At 54.6% G+C, this 19,505-nt stretch overlaps 7 protein-coding genes across 7 annotated transcripts; 3 read left to right on the forward strand and 4 right to left on the reverse strand.

Annotated features, from left to right (window-relative positions):
• Nucleotides 1–195: 195 nt before the first annotated feature.
• Nucleotides 196–3,024, reverse strand: B0T26DRAFT_658405 (ribonucleases P/MRP protein subunit POP1-domain-containing protein; the record flags this gene model as incomplete). Its single annotated transcript, XM_060438866.1, has 1 exon — nucleotides 196–3,024. One exon carries the CDS (start codon nucleotides 3,022–3,024, stop codon nucleotides 196–198), a length of 2,829 nt encoding a protein of 942 aa, XP_060290340.1.
• An 870-nt stretch (nucleotides 3,025–3,894) lies between these two features.
• Nucleotides 3,895–4,683, reverse strand: B0T26DRAFT_500948 (uncharacterized protein). Its single transcript, XM_060435372.1, has one exon. The coding sequence runs from the start codon at nucleotides 4,423–4,425 to the stop codon at nucleotides 3,970–3,972; it is 456 nt and encodes a 151-aa protein (XP_060290341.1). The 5' UTR covers nucleotides 4,426–4,683; the 3' UTR covers nucleotides 3,895–3,969.
• B0T26DRAFT_501112 (N-terminal C2 in EEIG1 and EHBP1 proteins-domain-containing protein) lies at nucleotides 4,256–6,529 on the forward strand. The gene is made up of 3 exons (XM_060435373.1): nucleotides 4,256–4,667; nucleotides 4,766–4,789; nucleotides 4,913–6,529. The coding sequence occupies exons 1-3, from the start codon at nucleotides 4,632–4,634 to the stop codon at nucleotides 6,413–6,415; spliced, it is 1,563 nt and encodes a 520-aa protein (XP_060290342.1). The 5' UTR covers nucleotides 4,256–4,631; the 3' UTR covers nucleotides 6,416–6,529.
• An 870-nt stretch (nucleotides 6,530–7,399) lies between these two features.
• On the reverse strand, nucleotides 7,400–9,343 carry B0T26DRAFT_658206 (heat shock 70 kd protein cognate 1; the record flags this gene model as incomplete). The annotated part of the gene is made up of 3 exons (XM_060438848.1): nucleotides 7,400–8,873; nucleotides 8,977–9,103; nucleotides 9,205–9,343. 3 exons carry the CDS (start codon nucleotides 9,341–9,343, stop codon nucleotides 7,400–7,402), a joined length of 1,740 nt encoding a protein of 579 aa, XP_060290343.1.
• Nucleotides 9,344–9,879: 536 nt separating this feature from the next.
• B0T26DRAFT_731515 (uncharacterized protein) lies at nucleotides 9,880–11,310 on the forward strand. Its single transcript, XM_060443061.1, has 2 exons — nucleotides 9,880–10,265; nucleotides 10,364–11,310. Exons 1-2 carry the CDS (start codon nucleotides 10,062–10,064, stop codon nucleotides 10,901–10,903), a joined length of 744 nt encoding a protein of 247 aa, XP_060290344.1. The 5' UTR covers nucleotides 9,880–10,061; the 3' UTR covers nucleotides 10,904–11,310.
• B0T26DRAFT_731517 (uncharacterized protein) lies at nucleotides 11,311–14,565 on the reverse strand. The gene is made up of 2 exons (XM_060443062.1): nucleotides 12,117–14,565; nucleotides 11,311–12,058 (listed from the first exon to the last, which is right to left on the reverse strand). Exons 1-2 carry the CDS (start codon nucleotides 14,063–14,065, stop codon nucleotides 11,773–11,775), a joined length of 2,235 nt encoding a protein of 744 aa, XP_060290345.1. The 5' UTR covers nucleotides 14,066–14,565; the 3' UTR covers nucleotides 11,311–11,772.
• A 3,348-nt stretch (nucleotides 14,566–17,913) lies between these two features.
• On the forward strand, nucleotides 17,914–18,829 carry B0T26DRAFT_757032 (uncharacterized protein; the record flags this gene model as incomplete). The annotated part of the gene is made up of 4 exons (XM_060446194.1): nucleotides 17,914–18,058; nucleotides 18,122–18,285; nucleotides 18,471–18,581; nucleotides 18,707–18,829. The coding sequence occupies 4 exons, from the start codon at nucleotides 17,914–17,916 to the stop codon at nucleotides 18,827–18,829; spliced, it is 543 nt and encodes a 180-aa protein (XP_060290346.1).
• Nucleotides 18,830–19,505: the final 676 nt, after the last annotated feature.

Raw genomic sequence — 19,505 nt, forward strand, 5'->3', positions numbered from 1 at the left:
CGAACCTGCCGAAAGACTGGATCTGTATGCTTTTTTTGGGTTTCCACAAACAGCACCTCAACAACCGGCCTTTACTACTACTAGCCCGCCTGGTGGCTTGCATGCTGCCTGAACTGTCCCCGGCAGGATGCATCTATCACACCCTTCGCGCCAGGCACGCCAAGGAAATGGGCTTGCATCGCCAAAGTCTTGAACTTAGACAGCTTCCCACCGGGCCAGCCAACCAACGCTCTCTCCTGCATTTCTCAGGATGCAAAATTTTCCCTCTCTCCCCCCTCCCGCCACTTTCAGGGCTGTCAGCGCCTTCTCAGCCGAGATGGAGCCGATTGCCGTGCCCCTGCCTTTACTTAGACTGAATGCACCTGTTGTCACGAACCCAATCAGGTCTTCCTCGTTCGGGCACAACGGGTGACCACCAACGTCGGTCTGATTGGCGGCGGGCTTGGGATATGGCAAGGGCTCCGTTGTGAGGATCGATGCGGCCAGGAGCCTCTTGTGGGCCTCCAGGTCAGCCCCAGGTGGAATACGAGGAGGTGCTAGCCCAAGCTTTGCTCGTTTGCCACCGCCTAGAGATGCGGCATTGGAAAGGCCTAGCTTGAGCCATTGATCTCGGAGGCGCTTTGGTAGCGATCCCGGACCCTTGAACGGAGGCTCTGTGGACGGAACTTCTGTCTCGGTGGATAGAGGAGGGACAGCAGAAACTTGCGCGGTCGGGAGACGATATATCCTAGCGCAGGGGTTGGCAACGCCTCTCGCGACAAAGCTGATGTTTACTGTGATGATCGAGCATGCGGGCGGTTTGTCCACACTTGAAGGCGTAAGTAGTGCAGCAAATGATGTCTTCGACAGCTGCCTGACCATAGTAAGGGACCGATGGGCGCTCGCATGTTCTTTTGGTGCCCCATCTTCCGTGTCTTTGATATCACCCAAATCCATTGCGTCCGGATTCTCTGTAGTTGAATTTTCGTTTGCTCTGGCGGCTTTTGCGAGGTCCTCTCTTGGAAGGCCAAAGAGATATTCGAAGTCGCATGCCAGACCGTCTCCAATCTCCCCTTTCCTCCCAGCACCAAGATCCAGGGACTTCCACTCCACCCTTTTGCCCTTGGGCCGCCGGTCCCAGTCTCGTTTGCGTTTTGCCCGCTGCTCAAGCTCCCAAGTAGAACCTGCATCGGTTCCGGGGAAGTCACCCGGGAACCAAGGCGCGCCATGCTCGAAAGCGACTTGCCTCTGCTCGTCCAGGCCCCCAAGACGAGGATTGCCTCCAGTTGATAGAGGGTAGTGCATCAAGCTGTACCATATAGCCGGGATGCATTTCCAAGGAGCCAGGAGGGTCCACGTTCCTTGAGCTTGTCCGCCTGTGGCCGGTCTGGAGGCTAGGAGCATGACGGGGATTGGTGGGTCGGCCGCAGTCACAAGAATGGCCTCTCCAGGAGCGTTTGAGCCCTTTCGCCTGTTTATACTCTTCTGTCGAGGTAGCTGTGACGCCCTATATAGGCACTCCCTGCTGAATATATCAAACGGCTTCAGGCCTTCCCCAACTGGCCACTTGGTTAGCAACTCCAAAAGCGCCAGATCGTTACTCCCGTTGGTGACAACGACCCGCTTAGGCGGATATGATAGCCGCGGATCCTTGGCCGAAAACGACAGCAAGGCATCTGTTGGAAGGGATGCTGGGTTCGTTACACCAGCAAGAGACTTAAAGACGCGTCCATGGGTCTCCTCTGTTTCGGGTTTGTTGTAATATGGCTGAAGAACGCCAAGTAAGGTCTCTGTCGAGCCAGGTCCTGTGAGTTCGATGCTGCCAATCTCGAAGCGCAAGTCCTCGACATGCACCTGAGGGGTCTGCATCTTGGCCACCTTGACAAGCTCGTTGAACAGCTGGAGAAAGCAAGACGGGTGGGTTCGAATCAAGACTTGTCTCTGTATTTTTTTCGGGCGCTCCGGGTTCGTCTTTTCGACACTCCCAGCCGGCGGCTCGGGATTCCAGATAACGGTGCCAGGGCCAATGTCTCGCCTTGTGTCTTTTGTTTGCTGGCTCAACAACCCGGTCCATTTCCTGAGGCCTGCCCGCCAATTTTGGCCCCTGGTACTCCAGAGGTGCTCTTGAGTCAGACCCAAAGCCTTTAGCATTCGCTCAAGGCTCTGGGCTAAGCCGTATAGGCCGACTGTACTAATGTAGCTCACGTCCCAGACGACAGCGCCTTTCTGGCCAGAGGCGCGATGAGTGGGCCTGTAGCACTTCTCGGTCGGTGTGCATGGAATAGCGAACCTCCAAAGAGGTCTAGTTGGCTCTGTCATGATCGCCCGCTTCGCGTGCCAGAGATGTGTTGGTAGCCAAGTCTTGTTGATTTGCCTCCTTTTGAACTTGGACTTGAGGCTTGGAGGCTCGTTCAGTGTGTTACGCCGGATCTTTGGCCTCGGTGCTCTGGTCTGTACTGTGGCCTGAATCGTGTCCTCCACCCGACTCGATGGAGTAGAACCCTGGGACGCGGCCTTCTTCTTAAGCTGCTTCGTTCGTTTCTTAGCGGCGAGAATGCCCAACTTTTTCACCGTCTCAGCACGTATGCGGGCGCGCGTGGTGCGTGGTCGGCGTTTTCTGGCCTCGACGGTTGGGGTATTGTCTTCGATCTGCTCTTTTCGGGCCCTCGCCCTTAGCCTCTTGGGTACTCTCCGGACATTGTGGCTGGCCGTCCTCCTCCGCATCGCTCGCGGCACCTGCTGGAAGACGCGGGTCGCATTGACGGACGTGCATTTCTGCATGCTCGATTCGAGCGCCTTGATCTCAAACTGGCGCGCGTTGAGGAACTTCTGCAGGTCTAGACGACCATCCTCGAGGGCGGCATCAGACGGCTGGGTGCGAATGTTTCGGGCATCCTGGAACTTGACGCGCTTGAGGGAGCGTCCTGTCGAGTGCGTGCCTTTCGCCTGGTTCCGGTTGTTGCCAGTTACTGTCGGGGGCTCCTTTCGCTTCCGCGCCTCCGAGGCACCAGCGCCGGAGGAGGTCAGTTTCTTTCTGCCGTCCATCTCGACATTGGCACTGCAGCTTCCAAGTTCTGTTACGGAAGGCGTCGGTCAGTCGATTGTTTGCTGTGTTAGCCTGCTGTGGCCTGGCGGCTTCTGGGAGTTGAGATCAACATTTCTTGGAACTCTTATCTTATCAGGAATTGGGGTCGCGCGCTGTAGGCCGCAAGCGCCCCAATCCCGAACTCCACAGCGGCCCACCGGGACTCCACAGGAGTTGCCAGTTGGCGATTGCCGAAGCACGAAAGCTTGGGCCTTCAGAGAGGCCGCATGAATTCCTATCATCAGTTGAGTCCCCGTCCATTCCATCTCGCACTGCAGTCCACAACAAGCTCCTCAGGTTTGTCCTACAGAACACGGAACCTAACTCGTGTTGGTCTGTGATACAGTCCAGTTCTCGTAGTTCCCTCCCCTTCCCACACACAAGAGACAAATCCCGAGCCTCGAGAGCACAATGCAATTTGTCGACAAAGGTTACAACCAAGGTGAGCAGATAACCCCGCATCTTCATTCCGAGTTCTACAGCACATACATACACGGGACTCGGGCACCACTAGGATTCAGCCGCACATGTCCTGTAACGTGTGCATCCTCGAAACGGGTTGCTTGTGGATGTTTTACCGTAGCTATGCGCACTTGCAGAGACTCGACGCGATGCGCTAGAGTCCGGCTTCCACGGCGCAGCCTGCCTGGCTCTGGCTCTGCCCGAGTCAGTCTGATCGCGTATCAATGTCAAATCCATGGCAATTGCCCGATGCCCCGGTGCATCACTGGCAAAATGCCCAATGCGACAAGCTAACATACGGGCAGCGATCCACTAGACAACAGACAGACAACTGTCTGCCCGCCCGCCTTGATTTCATTGCCGCATTCCGGCCTAAGCACCACGCGTACATATTAGGTAGGTTTATCAGAAGCCGGGTTACCTCGCAAGACGGAATCCGGATTTCAATTTGGAAGATTGCGCGTTTGACGAAACTGTCGGTTCCCACTCACGCCGCATCGAGAGCGGCTTAGACGGGACTGAGTGGGTTGCAAGCGGCAGGAACCCCCCGCGCAGCACGGTACAGTACCTGCTTTGCGTGGAAGGAGGAATTCGGTTCTGACCAACAAAGGTTCCAGATCTCGGGGTTTCACTAGCTGAGTTCCAGTCCCAGAGCTGGCAGGGCAAGTCCGGGTCTGGCCAAGTCCTTGCTTGACTCCTTGTAGCGAAGGAGCTGCTTCAAATACTCGTACCGTCCATCCACGGGCATGTAACCCGTCCGTTAAACAGGTCATGGCAGCCCTCATCAGTAAGCATAATAACTGACTAGCGACGCTTTCCTTTATCATCACATTCCGCTCCATTGTTTCGGTTTGCTCAGCCAAGCAGCAACAGGACCGACCGACAGTCAGACAGACCATACAGTCAGCCTTGTCGAGTGTCGTGTTGAGTGATATTCCTCCCAATACGAGTCTACAGTTTCACAACCGCTCACTCCTCTTGCACGTTTTTTCTACCCGTTGCTCGTCCACACTTTGGCCTTTCGTCATTATGAGGCTCACCTCCCCACTCGTCCATCAGCTTTAACTTTACACTTGTTCCCGTCTCTGCGATATCCGTAGCTGATATGCAGTTTCTCCCTTTAGTTAACAAGGCGAGAAAGGTGCGTAACCCCCTCCCACCATCCCATCCCCACCCATGGCACCATGAGTTCTGAGGGCACGCCGAGATCAATGGCAGCTAACATAACGCCACTTATAGCCCAAATTTGAACTGCACCTCAAGGCATGTAGTGATCGTTTCTGGTCCCAAACTTGTTGCGCACATGTCGGCTGCTTCGGCAGCCACGTCGGTCCATGCAGCCCAAGCCATCCCGACTCTGAATCTAACCTCGGTCCACCACACTAGATCTACGATCTGAACAATGTGCCTCTCGTGTCGGGCGTGTCCTTGATCAAATGGAGTCTCCCAGGTAGTATCCACGGGGAGCACCGGGGTCGCACCCAGAAATGCCCCATCTTGAACCACCGCGTCGATTACCACTACTCCAAGCTCGTCCCCGTGCGCATCTCCATAGATCGCAACAACCACTTGGCCGAATGCCCCATCGAGTTTGAGGTTTTGCAAGAGTTCAACCTCGGTGGCGCGGGCGGCGTGATCGGTCGAGACGAGAAGATCACGCTCGGCACCGTGCGTCTTAACCTCAGCGAATACATCGAAGAGGGCGAGGCTATTTTGCGTGATGGCGGCACTGCTGCCCCAGCCTCGTTCGGTCCTACTTTCAACTTACCTGGACCTGGAGACACCAAGTCGGGACATCACCGCAAGCGTAGCTCACTCAGTGGCATGGGGCCAGACATTGGATCTTTGGCAGAAGAAGAAAGCGTGCCAGCAACGCTCGTGCGGGACGGTGTGGTGCGACGCTATCTGATGCAGGAGAGCAAGATCAACTCAACCCTCAAGATCAGCATCCTGATGGTGCAGGTTGATGGAGATCGCAACTACGTTGCCCCCCCCCTTAAGACGGCCCCCGTGTTTGGCGGCATCGCTGGCTTCGTGGCAAACGACGCACTGGAGCCTGTGGACGCCGGCGCCAACGCCGGCCAAGTGCCTTCGCCGGGCAACAAGTCGGGTGACGCGTTCGAGCTGCAAGATGTATACCGCCGCGCCCTCGCCGCCAGCTGGGCATGCCAGCCCGGCGAGCTACCTGCCGATCAGTGCATCGAAGACATATTCGCCGGCGGGGACGGCTTCCGCACAGCGCCGTCCGCGAATAAGAGGCCCTCTTCGCAGCCGCGACATCCCCATAGTCCTCCGGTTACTGGTCAGAATCACGGCATAAGAACCGGAGGCTCTAGCGGCGGTGTGACGGGTAACAGTTCCCCTAGCACGGGCGGGTCGGCAAGCAACGCTCCGCGGGAGGACAACGATTCCCCCTCGGGCGACGACGAGAGTACAGATATGATGGCCACTCTAAAGCCTCGTGACATGGCGAGGTTGCGCAGCCATCTGCACTTGCACCATTTGCGCCATCACAGCGGCGCTAGTGACCGGAGCACAGGCACTGCCCTGGGGGGCGACCAAAGCCGCAGCAGTCGCAACCCCGACCGCGACCGTGAAACAGATCGAGAACCAAGCCGCGGTATAGGGCTGAACCTCAGTGGCAACCTCAGCGGCAGCGGCAGCAGTAACGGCTCAAATCGCGACTTAACGCAGCTGCTCAACCACCGCCGCAACAGTAGTAAGGACACCACGGGTGGCGGTAGGCGCAGCCGCAGCGAGAGCCTAGCGACGACAATTGGTAGCGATCGAGAACGCAATCGCGATGGCTTGAAGCGCGCCCGTGAGGTTGACGAGTTTGACATGCGCGATGATCTCGTTGCCTGGGCCGTCCCGGTTATACCAACCTAGCCCCCCTTTTTTCTCTTGCTTGTTTATATTTCCATCCTGTTTGCTACCCCCTTTCAATGGGTTTCTATCAGCTGAGTTATTCTCTTCGGGTTCTCAACCGACTGACGGCTTTTTGCTGTTCTTTATTTCCTATATTGTTATTTTACATTTATACCGACATATGACCGCGATGGCTGGATAAACAGGCGGCGGCTTCTGTGTTTTTCATCTTTTATTTTCTTGGACGTATGTATGCTGTTTTTTGTATAGGCGTTTTGGGGAATGCCGGGAAAAGTGTGCCTGTGGACTTGTGTCTCATATACATAACTACCGCCTACACATACATGATAGGCAGTGGGAAGGTCAATCGACTCAGGCGGCCATGGTGGCGAGCTAGTCCGCCTATCTGGCTCGCACTAGATTCTCACGCTACATGTTCAAAACGAGGTGCGTATCTTCAGGCAGGCAGGCAGGCAGGCAGGCAGGCAGGCAGGTAGGCAGGCAGACATGCTTGTGGGCGAGATTCTGTAAAGTTATCTAGCTGTATGGTTGGGGTACATGGGTAGATATGAAACGGGGGATGAAAGCTCAAAACAAGGCAAACTTGAACATGATGGATCAATTGGCCCCTGTCTGTGGTTTCTTGGGTTACACTAACAGGTACCTACCGAACCGCCAATTCAACCCGCTAGAAGACTCATTGCTAACCCCAATTTTCATATCCCTTCTTCTGTCAGGCAGGACAGGATAACCGTACAGCAACCAGGTCATAACAGTAGCTGAAACCGCCGAAAAGATCACACCTCCGACACAGTCACAGACGAAACATGAACGCCTCTTTGAAACTATTCGTCTCCGTCTTGTCTCTTCATCTCTCTTCTATTGGCTCCAGATAAACTCTCACGAATATCTGTGCCTTGCCGTGCGGTTCTTGTTTGTTTCCTCCTCCCACACTACAAAAAAGTCTATTATTTCTAGGCAGTCTCAAGACAAACCAAGGCCCCTTCACAACACCCCGCGGACGCCGCCCTTTGCACCGACCTCCCTCGTTGTTATGGTGACGCCCAGATCGGCACCGACGTTGATGGTGACCTCGACCTTGCCGCCCTTTTTGACGCCGCGGATGGCAGCCTCGGCGAGGGTGGCGCCAATATTCCAGACCTTCTCGCGCTTCTCTTCCTCGTCCTCCTCGTCTTCAGAGAAGTCGCTCTCGTCGGCGTCCGAGTCGTCGGCATCCTCGACCTTAGCCGCCTTGGAGTTTCCATTTGGCTTGGCCGCCTGCTTCGGCTCGGGCTTGGTCACCTTGATGTGCGTGTTTCCCTCGGCAATCTTGACCAGCACATCGCCGCCGGCCTTGGGGGCGGCCACATACACAGTCCGCCGCGCCGGGACGGCGGTGTCGGGGAGGACGACGGGAACAAAGACCTCGTCTCCAGACTCAGAGACTGAGACTACGCCGATAGCGTTGGTGATATGTGGCACCGTGGTGACGGCGGCATGTATCGACTGGTCAATGTCCTCAGCCTCGTACTCCTGGATAAGGCTCGCCTGCAGGGCGGCGCCACGGGCAAGAAGCTCGGAAGGGTTGATAGCGGTCAGGATGGTTGCGGGCGCTAATATGGTCGTTGACGAGGGGAAGATGGAGCCGAGGTTGGTCGCAATGCGCGGCGTGTGCGACGTGCCACCCGACAGAATCACCTCATCTACATCCAAGACATCTAGGCCAGCCTTCTTGACGACTGACTCGACTAGGCGGTTGAACCCCTCGAGAACGTTCCGCGCAATCGTCTCGTACCGAAGACGGTTGATGGTGCTCGCGAAATCGATTCCCTCGGACAAGCTCTCAATGCTGAAGCTTGCGTTGTTGCCTATGCTCAGCGCCTTCTTCGTCGCCTCAGACTCCAGCTTCAGCTTTGCAAGACTCCTCGCGTTCTCGCGCGGGTCAGCGCCAGGGTGGCGCTTCATGAACTCCTTGGCAAAGTGGTCAATGAGGATCTTGTCGAGGGCCGCGCCGGCAAACTCGTAGTCGTGTGCTGTCGCAAGGATCGTGTACAGACCACCGCGGCTGGCGACAACGGCAACGTCGGACCGGGTGCCTCCCAGCTCCGCAACCACCACAATCTTGTCCTTGATCTCGGCCTCGGGGCGCGCATCATAAGCCAGTACCGCAGCGACGGGCTCGCTGATGAGCTGCAGAACCTCGAGATCTGCGGCATTGGCAGCAGCAACCAAGGCGGCCTTTTGCTTGTCTGTGAAGTTGGTCGGGACAGTGATGACGGCAGAGGTAACCTTCTTGCCGAGATACTCGGAGGCGGCGGTCACAAGGCGGCGAATATAGCGGGTAGAGACCTCGGAGACGGGCAGCGTTGATGGCTCGTCATCCTCTCCAGCCTTGTCCTTGACAGTGAACGCAACGGTCCCGTCGACATCTTGGGGGTGGACAGAGGCGTGGTTGTGGGTAGGGTCTATTGACTTGAAACTACAGGGCGGTCAGCGCAATCCTCGAAATCGGGAAACGCCCCAGTCCAAGACTCAACAGGCGCCCACGGAAATGGGGGCAAACACCGAGAGGGCGGCCATACTCTTTCCCTAAGAAGTCGCGGAAGTAGGCGATGGTGTTCTTGGGATTTCTAACAAGGAAGGCCTTGGCCTGCTGGCCGTAGTATTCCTCGCCGTCGATGTAGGACAGGATCGTGGGGATTTGACGATCTGTCGGTCAATATGGTATTAGCAACCACTGCAGAGAGGATACGAAGGTAGATGTATATAGCACTGCAGGCAGTGCATCTGCCACAACTACTACTACTGACCTCCATCTTCGTTCGCAACGACCTCAGCCTTGTCGTCGACTGTCACAGCAATGGAGCTGTTGGAGTTGCCAAACGTGATACCAATAGCGGCGCGGTCACCTGGCGCAGGGCCGGGCTTCTGAGGTTTCGTTTCGCTCATGATTGCGGTGTGGGTTTTGGCGGCAACGACAAGGCGACGAGAGTTTGTTGGAAAGAAGGAATCGGCAGCCAACTCAAGTTAAAGATGGTCAAGAATTAGCAGGCAACGGGCAGTTGGTAAAAATCGTTACTCGTGGTGGTGGTGGGGGCCCCGAAAATTTCCCTGCACCTCTCAGCCAAGCCTAAAATTCTAGACCAAACCGACAACCCCTGTCAGTAAGCCCCGCCCTTCAAACCTCTCCAAGTATTCTGCAAGTACCATGCTCTGAAGCGTTTGTACAATATTCCATAAATACATTCATCAACTAGCTCAATGAGACTCGCGTTAAGAACACGAATTATTAATTATTTATTCTCTATACGTAAATCGAGTAATTTTCTAGCTTAGTTGTCTGCTCTCGCTGTGCCTCTTGTTTGGAAGCCAACATGCACACCTCGACTCTGTGGGGCAGGCGGTGTAAGTAAGGCAAGGTACCAAAGACACAAGCGGCGGGCGAAGTGGGTCTATTTTCTTTTACCCCACCAAGCTGCTTTGCTGCCCGTTTTCAGAGAGCCCGCCACGATGCCTAGCAAGCAAGCATCAATGTTGACAAAACTAAAATAAATTTCCATCTAAACGACCCTCTATTGACTCTTCGAAACGAAAAGCGGCGAACGTCTTCGCCAAACCGTTACCATTTCATTCAGACCCCGACGCACCTTTCATTACGTCTACAGCAATGGCGACCGACACAAAGTCCCTGTACGTGCTGCCGGGGGACGCCATCGACAAGTCGCTCGTCCCGCGGCACAAGAAGCAGCCACTTCGGCTGGGGCCCGGGCTGCGACACATTCCGCCGAGCGCCATCGTGCCGACGACGGCTGGGCAATTGGTCGTGGAGCCGCGGAAGAACTCGATGTGGATGGAATATAACGGGGGGCGTGTGCGTCTAGACTGTTTCTTTCTTCTATTCCCCTCTTTTATTCATTCCCCGTTGCTTGCTTTTTTGCGCCCAGAAAACTAAGACTATTTCTCCCGCAGTACGTGCCGGCGCAAAACGACCTCGTCATCGGGCAGGTGCAGCGCTCGGCGGCCGAGCTGTACCTGGTGAACCTGGCGGCGCACACGGCGAGCGCGACGCTGCCGCAGCTGGCGTTTGAGGGCGCGACCAAGAAGACGCGGCCGCAACTGGCGCAGGGGGCGCTCGTGTACGCGCGCGTGGTGCTGGCGAACCGGCACATGGACGCCGAGCTCGAGTGCGTGTCGGCGGCGACGGGCAAGGCCGAGGGCCTGGGCCCGCTGACGGGCGGCATGGCGTTCGACGTGTCGCTAGGCCTAGCGCGGCGGCTGCTCATGGCGCGCAGCCGCGACGAGGGCGGCGTCGAGGTGCTCGAGCTGCTCGGCGCCGAGGGCCTCGCCTTCGAGACCGCCGTCGGCCGCAACGGCCGCGTGTGGGTCGGCAGCGACAGCCCCAAGACCATTGTGCTCGTCGGCCGCGCGCTCAGGGAGACGGACGAGGGGCGGCTGGACGTTGAGCAGCAGCGGAAACTGGTCAAGCGCCTGGTGAGGGAGATGCGGTGAAAGATGGTGTGAGAGTAGCAGAAAGGGAATAGAAGCACCAGCGTCGCGACAAGGCTGTGAGGATGTTATCGGCGTTGAGGCGGCCACCGGCTTGAGTTGGGCTGCTTTGACGTGGGCTGTCCGCGGCGATAGGGTGCTGCTACAAAAAGTAGCCACTCCTTAATCGCTGAGACTCTAAGATCCCAACTTGGAGTCACTCAAGTAGCATCTCTTAGAACTCCCGCGATTGCCATCTTGCATGCGGCAAGCATGCAGATATACAGTACCAGGGAGACACCTTATAGTAGTACTTAGGGACCATGAGTTCAAAGGTCTCAAAGGTCGTGGAGAGATTGAACCCCACGCCAGAATCCAAGACCAAATCACTCAGTCACGCTTAGTTTTAAAGGGGGTGATAAAAAGGAACCAAATAACTATTTTATGGTATCCAAGACTTTGACTAGAACCCCGTCCATTGGAAAGGAAAATGCACGCTAACTATCTTACAATAGAGACGCCCGCTTTGTTTCAATTTTCCCCAACTCGTCTTTTATACTAACGTAGTACGATAGAGACTTATTCATCGTATCTTCTCCAAGACAGGTTTATTCGTATCTTATACTACACTCCTAACTTCGGTCTTGAATAATATGACTCGCCTGGACGCCCCGATCCCATAAAAAGGGTCAAAATCCAACAAAAAGCTGTTAGTACTAAGCCCTCGCCACTCCCGCAGCTGATAGGCTTCTGTCTCTCGTCTCTATCAAGGAGTCCCCAGGTGTGCCACAGATGCTTGAAGTTCATTCCGGTTCGGTAGCTGCTGAGTATTCGAGATCATCATTCTAGTATATCTAGGTAGGTAGTAATGGGTATCATGGTCCAACAGCAGTCTACATCCCCGTCATTTGAATATTTTCGTCAACGAACTCGACCCCCGGGTCTGAGTCCGCCTTGATCGAGTGCTTATTTAACATGTGCCTCCTCCAGTTGTCTTTTCGGGGAAAGGATTTGCCACCTTGTCTGGAATATGGGCAGTCGGACTGCATGCAGTAAAATTTCTTGGCCCTCATATGCTTGTCGTTGATATGGCGGTCCAGGTGGGTCTTTGTGCCAAACCGCATCTTGCAGCCTGGGTGGGTGCATTCGTGTGGCCGGTCATGATAGCGTTTATGATGGCTAGACAAGGTGAGTTAGTTATGTTGTAGCGGGGAAGAACTGGGGCTGGAGCACGAACTTGAGTTTGTGGATTTGATCGAACATGCGATTGCATTTGTCGCAGATGAATACCCTAGGCGATGTGCCGACCTGTCCGCCATTCACCACCCCAAGGTCTGACACCGGCGATGGTGACGCCGGCGATGGTGAAGCCGTGAAAGGCTCCGTGAGGTGGGTATTGGGGGTATTTTGTGTCGAGGGATTTGATGAGGGTGGGGGGGTGGAGAGGTCATAAATATCGTGGCCATCGTTGCGGTAGTCCAAAAACTCCATGCCGTCATCGACGAACTCTCCATCATTCAGCTCGATATCTGGAACTGCTTGCTGGAATTCGGGCTCTGGGCTTATTTCCGGCTTGATCTCCATGTAATCGCCTTCGTCTAGTGATTGTAGCGTTGAGGGAAAGGCGTCAGAGTGCAAAGGGGGGCTCTCGATTCTGAGCACTGCCTGCTCAAGCATCCAGGCGTTCTCAGTGGCATTGGTTGGCCTCATCATCTTCATGGGGTTTTCACTTGGCCCGGTGTTGTAAAGAGGAGGGCTCTGGATGTCAGACACAATTTCTGGAATGGGAAAGCTGTCGATTCGCTGTGGAGGACCGCCGGGGATTCGCCTCCCTATCAGAGAGCTCTGTCTGCTGAAGCTCCTTAGAAGATCTCTGGGGGTTAATGTCTTATCGCTGTCGGGTGAAATGACGCCTGGTTCTTCAACGACACCTCCCTCATTCATGGGCAGTATTGACTCTCCTGCTGTGGCTGGTACGGGAACAGACGCTTGCTGAACCGGAGATATAGGAGTCAGTGGCGTCGAAAACGACGCAGCTGGCGGTGTCACCACAGTCAATTGTCCGCGGCCTGGGGCTGGGGCCGGTGCCGGTGCAGGTGCTGGTATTTGCGCTGGTGGTGGTGGCGGGCCTGAGGTCGGTATATAAGCCTGTTCGTTGTTGCCTAGGGTTGAGTCGTGGTAATAGTCCCAGGCCAGGCCGTGGGCGTCAGGGTCGATCTGGATAGGCGAGTCTGTCTCTACAATACCATCGTCTTCGATGACAGAGGGCGTGCGTGCTCCGTCGGGCTCGTCTAATGTAGAGCGTTTGCTGTCCCGGCGCCTGGCTCGTGAAGAATGGCGCCGTCTGTGAAGCAGGCTCCAAATAGACTCTCTGAGGTGAGGGAAATGGTGATGGGACGGTGCTTCCGAGGCGCGGTCAATTTCTCTGGGCTCTTCTGTAATGCCGCCAAAGGTGAAGTCGGTGAGCACGCGGCCGGGGGTGCTGTATGAGTCGGTTAGGCTCAGTTCACGACTGCTCGTCTTGCCAGTGGTCCCTCTGGATCCGCGTGACTTGGATGGGGGCTCTGCAGCGGGCGGGGCCTGGTCGGCCGCCGTGGGGCCCAAAAGTGCCTGGATGTTCTCGACGATCTTGTGAGAGGGCGAATCAAATCTGGCTGTGGGTGAGATGGGAGGTGATATTGGCGATGGGAGTCCCTGTTCGATGGTGACACCAGAGGGTATTAGGGGTGAAGGTTGCTGCGGCTTCTGGTCGGAGGCCGCCTTCTGATAACCGCCGTGCCCGTTGGCCTTGGATTTCAAAGGGTCAAGGAGGTGATATCGGTCGTTAGCAAAGTCCGACTCAGTGCCAGGTCCGGGAGCTGGTGCGAAGTGGTTCCTCTCAAGTCGCCGGGCAGTGTCGCCTTGTATGGAGTGCTGGGGGAAAATGGGGCCTCCGGGACTCTGGCCCATCTCTGCTTCGGCAGGCGCATCGTAGCGGGCGAGCCATTGACGACGGGCCCGCAAGATAAATGGGAGGAGGCAGCATATTATGAGGGCGGCGCCGACGACGGACCCAACCACAGCCCCGGCGATGGCACGATCCGGGAGGGAGGAGGATCGCGCGACGAGGGTGGACCGCGCTGACAACGGCATCGCCATCTCGGCGGTGGGTGCGTGCAGCAACCGTAAGCTTCGAGGGAGGAGCATGATGCGGCTCGATGATGTAAACCGAACCCAAGGTAGGTCTGTCTAAACGCGGAGGAGGACACGGTCAATCGCGCGCGGCGGGTCCCAAGCCACGATGGTGTTGAAGAAGTCCCACACAATAGAGGCGGCGATGGGCGAGGCTGTGCCCAGGCCCAGCCGCTAGCTCACGGACCGACCGACCCTCGAAACCATGAAGAGCAAATCCGGACCCAGGAAGTGGTTACCGACAGCTGCAGCTTGGGAAAAAAATCCGGGGGCGTGCGTTGGCCAAGCTATTCAGCAGGCTGTGTTAGATCTGATTCCAATCCGATCGAGGCTCTCTTCATGACGATGGCGGTCGATTGCGATCCAGTGCGCGCAAACGGTGACCTGACTTGACATGGCAGAAAGTCCAACGGGGTTTAAGATAGGTATGTAGATCTGGCTGCTGGAAGGGGTTGGGGCATAGAAATTTAGTCGGTTCAGCCTCACCAGCGCGACCATGTCTCGCTATGGAGAACTAGAGAGAGAGCGGCCTAGACCTATTCGGGGGGGGAGGCCGGGCTTCTCTTACGGAGGATCGGGTGGTGCCAGCGAGCGTTGCGCGAAGCAAGCGAAGCAAGCGACGTGAGTGGACGATGGAACCATGGTGGGTGGCCTCCCCAACGGTAGGGCCCCCAAGAGAAGAGACCCGATTGCTGTGCCTTCCATCCTTGCCCGCCTTGTCCCTCTTTACCTACTCCGTCCCTTCCCCGCCATAGAAAACCCCCCCCCATCGCTAGCACAGCCCCCATAATCAATTCGAGCTCCGTGTTCGCCATCCAGATTAGGTACTGTACGTGCAGTATGAGGTGTACATGTACAATACATAATTACACTGCAGCAACTCGCTCCCTCCCACGGTCGCCCAGTCTTCCCGCCATCGCACAAGATGCACCAACCTTTGCGCAGTCGAACCGAGATACAGAGCTCCTCCTACGTAGCAGGAAATCAGCGAGCCGAGGCTATGGTGCTGAGCAAGCACATAGGAATAGCTCTTTAGCTGCGCGGTCAACCCGTTCCTTATGCAACAGGTTTATCACGCCTACTTAACCTGTTCACCCGACGTCGTAAAAGAACCAACGCTGACCGCCATCGTCCGGCTATCCAATCATTCCAGAGGCGGTCCATGCCATGGGCCTTTGCCTCCGAGAATTTCGGCGGCTGCAACCGCGCGGGGGCGATTGGTTGCCTCAGGTTCCGGTGGCCTCTGAGTTTGCATGTCTGCCTGACTTGCTTATGGCTAGGGACTGGATGGCACATGCGGCAGGTAGTGCATGTATAGGCATCGCAACATACTTCTGTTAACACCCCCGAATATCCATATCACACGGGCAATTGGATCCGGCACTGAGTGCCACTTGCTAGTGATGAATTCAGATTGCCTCCTTGCCCCTATCTATGGTGCTATGGGCACCGATCACGAGCATTTTAGGCAGTTCTTCCTTTCAAGCGAAGAGAAGGTCGTGTTACTGCTACCCGTGGTATTGATCCACCAGCTGTTCGACAACGATCTTATTCTTGCTGCGGGTACGCGCCCCGTCACTTCGGGTCAGCGTGCCAAGTAAAACGGCCACGGCGGCCCGCCAACTCCCAGCGGAATCGCGAATTTTTCGGCACTGTGCTTCCAGCAATATCCCTTGTCCTCTTGCACTTGTGAGTAGGAAGCTGGCGTCAAAGTCGAGCGAGATAAATGCTAGGTCGTCCGGACCAGTCACGGCGTCCACGGAATCAGATACCACCCAAGCAAGCAAAAGATGGGTGAGATCACATCACACCAGCATCAAATATTACGGTACTGTGCAAGCCCTCGGGCTCTCCATGCTCGAGTGTCTGGTCTGGTCTGAAATGCAACTCTTACATAGCCTGCAACTGAGAGGTGCCCATCTTTTACGGAACGTGGAGGCCTAACGTTGGAATAGTTGGCCGTGCGGGACGAAAGCCGCGCTCCGTTGACAGCTGAAGCTGCTCTTTCAGCCCTGTTTGCGGGGAACTTAACTGCATACTACGGAAAGGCGCCTAAAAACTAAACAAACTAACATCCATCAGGCTCTTCCACTTCTCCCCGCATTTTCACAGGCAACCTCCACAGACAATGCAACTGCCAAATCTACGATTATCTTCATCCATCTCTTGATCCCAGTATTGATGCCATGGTTCTAAACTGTCTTATAGTGACGTGTTCAGATGCTGTGAGTCTTGGATACCTTGCTTGTGCGGACTTTACTGCTTTCTTTATTTACACTAACTACAGACTACATCAAACTCCAGGGCACTCACTGGATTCGCGTGTACACTTCATGTAGCTTACCAATGGTTACCTTCAGCGATGATCTGGAATAAAGCAATATATGGCTGAGATTTGGAATATCTAGAAACCCGATTTTCTTTTTGATTTTCTTATTTGTCTTGCACCTATAAGGTTATAACAGCCAAACTAGAAGCTGCCCATTCCGGCAGTCTGGTATACTATGCACCAAGTAGAGTTATTACCCACCTAGGTAAGACAGTGAAGCTCTAGGTAACCCCTTTTCGTTCTACCACGGCAGATAGTACAGTCACTTTCATGAGAAAACTTAAGGTGTCAATGGAGAATAAACCGCAGCCAGCTTCTTGAGCTCGCAAAGGCAATGTATGAGTTTCCGTCTTCGTTGGTCTAAATCCGTGGTTGCTTTTGCCTAGGTACCTACCTTAGGCTTCTATCAAAACGGTAGACACAAGCTCACACAAGCTCCCGCTACGAAATCCGCTTCTAGCAAGCAGGCCTAGCCTATTCATTTTGCCCGCGGCTCTTCAAACTACTCGGTAAGGTACTTAACTCGCTGAGCTAAGATATCCATGTGTGAGTGGACGGTTAGCTGTTGTATATTAAACAAGCGGTGTTTGGACTTTTGCACCGTGCGTGATAATCTCTTCTGCGTTGTTGTTGTTTCATTGTTACAACTTGGTTTATTATAGTAGTTGAAATGGAACAGTTACAGCTACAGCATGATAATTAGCCAATACCGAATGTCGGATCGGACGGAACATGGGTGTCAAGTTAGCATAGAAGATGGCAAGATGGAAGAATGGGATTTACACACAGCTCCAGGACCGGGTATTGAATGTCTATTTTCACTGCCCCTTGACATTGGGCTCTGCGTCTAACTCTGTTGACAAGACCGCGTCTGTAAGGTAATAGTTTGACTAGAGCCATAGAGTGGCATCATATTTTCAACAAAAAGTCAACCAATGTCCATGTATTCACAGCTAGCGACACGAATACTTCAAGTGCCTTGCCTAGTTACTTTAGTAGAGATAGAGATGTTGGATGCTCTCGTAACATTGTCATGCGCGTGGGGACAAGACGGCCCCTTAATACAGAGTCAACATTAGTGTGCTATCCAACAGATATCCCTCTCACGTCCTAAACTAGATAGCAATAACAACTGAGTGTAGGATCATAGAGCAATATGGACGTAGACAGTTTGGCGTGGGTTAGTTGGTTATGGTCCCTGCCTTACTCAAGCCAACGCGATTGCCTCCTGTCCTGAACGAGTCAAGGGGAAAGATAGATAGATGGCTTCAAACCCCCTCCAGGTTACCTAAATGTTTCTAATGCCGTTCGCAGTTCCCCACAAACAAACACGAAGGAGAGGGTCCACGCCTAGGTGACCACCCGTCCCTGGGACTCATCGGAGGGCTTGGCCTCTTCACCCAAACACCTCGTAGCTGTATCCCATCTATTGCCTGTCTGATTATATCCCCGACTGTATAGCACAGTTCGATAATTTTTCAGTCAATCTGCTTGCTGCACTACGACCAGAGTCAAACAAGTCAAATCCTGCACCATGGCCTCTGAGCCGAGCCCAGCAAACTCAAGTTCCGACGATACCGGTATAAGCGACGGCTCGATGACAGCGGAGGCTGAGCCTACCGCTATGGAGGTCGAGCCTATCACTATGGAGGTCGAACCTACCGCCACGGAGGTTGGAAGTGTGTTGATTATCGGCGGTACTCGAGGTCTCGGGTTGGCCCTCATGAGGTGATACGTAATAGGGGGAGCCAAGAAGATCGTTGCAACCGGGCGGACGCTCCCTGCAGAGAATCCTCACCCCGACAAAGTCAAGTGGTTGATGCTGAACCTGAACAAGAAAAGGGATGTCGGCGTGGAGCTTGTACAGCAGCTCGAGGGTCTGGGCCAGAAAACTTTCGACGTGGTGGTAAGGAAGCCTTCTCTCGTCTTTTTTTCCCTCTCCCCGTTCCTGTCTTTGTTACTTTGCTCCGTTTCCCTTTTTTCCTTCTCCCTCTCCGTTACCTATACACCTTTGTTGCTACTGATTCACCACAGTGTGTGTATGTGTGTGTGTGTGTGTTTACTGAACGAACCCATAATCCCCCAACACAGATCATCTTGGCGGGCATTTTTCAGCCAGAAGACTTTTCCGCCAAGGTGTCCAAGGCCCCCAACGAGATCTCCAAGGCCCCCAAAGAGGATAGAGAGGTCCTCATGTACAAGGTCTGCGCCATCTCTCCAGTCATAATTGTCCACGGGCTGTTCCACGCGGGGATGCTGCCCGAGGGGCCAAGGTGGTGCTGGTGTCGTCCGAGTCGGGCAGCGTGGCACTCCGCCTCCACGCCTAGGGAAATTTTGGACACCACGGGAGCAAGGCGGGGCTCAACATGGTCGGCAGGTTTCTCGCCCTGGAGCTGAAGGACAAGGGCGTTATCGTGTCGATTGTGCACCCGAGCTTCATGCGGACCTAAATAACGTGATCGGTAGGCTTCGAAAAGTTTTGGAATATTGGCCACGGTAAGACTTTTTCTCTCTTCCTCTGTCGGTTGTCTGTCTGTCTGTCTGTCTGTCTGTTTATCTTCTTGTATATCTTTTTATCTTCTTTCTCTCTACTTCTTTTCTCGCGAAAGTTACCTGAAATGACTGCAAAAACTGATTCTATGTTATCCAGCCGTTGAGCCAGACGTAGCAGCAGGGAGCCTGATAGACTAGGTCGGCAAACTTGACATGTCAGTAACAGGACAGCTCTGGGCTCCTCAGGGGGGCATCGATATTGGAACAGCTGAGGAGCTGCTCGGACCCGACCTACCGACGCCTCTCCTACTGCCCTAGTGACGAGACGGCACCCGACACAGAATGAGCGCCAAGAATCAAGTCATTGTTTCCCTATCCCTAGAGAGTGGTTTATTAAAAAAAAAAAAAAAAAAAAAAAAGGGCCTTGTTGGACGGAAATGAAGTAGGGCTCTTCGTATATTCTAGTATTGCTTGGGATCTAGTTGAGGCTGCTGGTTTCTTCAGTCCCTGAGTAAGGTAGTGCCTTTGTACAGTTACTAGTGTCGCTTGGCAAAGCAAGCTCGATATGTATAGAACACGTTACCCGTTTTCAGTACCAACACCCTTCAATACCGAGGTGCTTGAGGCTGTTGT

This window comes from Lasiosphaeria miniovina (genome assembly GCF_030549165.1).
Source record: "Lasiosphaeria miniovina strain SMH2392-1A chromosome Unknown B0T26scaffold_8, whole genome shotgun sequence".
Taxonomy (NCBI): domain Eukaryota; kingdom Fungi; phylum Ascomycota; class Sordariomycetes; order Sordariales; family Lasiosphaeriaceae; genus Lasiosphaeria; species Lasiosphaeria miniovina.

Excerpts from the sequence above, each read along its gene's own strand:
- B0T26DRAFT_731517 (XM_060443062.1), bottom strand. The coding sequence starts at position 14,065 with ATGCTCCTCCCTCGAAGCTTACGGTTGCTGCACGCACCCACCGCCGAG. Across the intron at positions 12,059-12,116 it reads GATCAAATCCACAAACTCAA|CCATCATAAACGCTATCATG; the intron begins GTTCGTGCTCCA and ends CACCTTGTCTAG.
- B0T26DRAFT_501112 (XM_060435373.1), top strand. The coding sequence starts at position 4,632 with ATGCAGTTTCTCCCTTTAGTTAACAAGGCGAGAAAG. Across the intron at positions 4,668-4,765 it reads TAGTTAACAAGGCGAGAAAG|CCCAAATTTGAACTGCACCT; the intron begins GTGCGTAACCCC and ends CGCCACTTATAG. Across the intron at positions 4,790-4,912 it reads AATTTGAACTGCACCTCAAG|ATCTACGATCTGAACAATGT; the intron begins GCATGTAGTGAT and ends CCACCACACTAG.
- B0T26DRAFT_500948 (XM_060435372.1), bottom strand. The coding sequence starts at position 4,425 with ATGGTCTGTCTGACTGTCGGTCGGTCCTGTTGCTGCTTGGCTGAGCAA.
- B0T26DRAFT_731515 (XM_060443061.1), top strand. The coding sequence starts at position 10,062 with ATGGCGACCGACACAAAGTCCCTGTACGTGCTGCCGGGGGACGCCATC. Across the intron at positions 10,266-10,363 it reads TGGAATATAACGGGGGGCGT|TACGTGCCGGCGCAAAACGA; the intron begins GTGCGTCTAGAC and ends TTTCTCCCGCAG.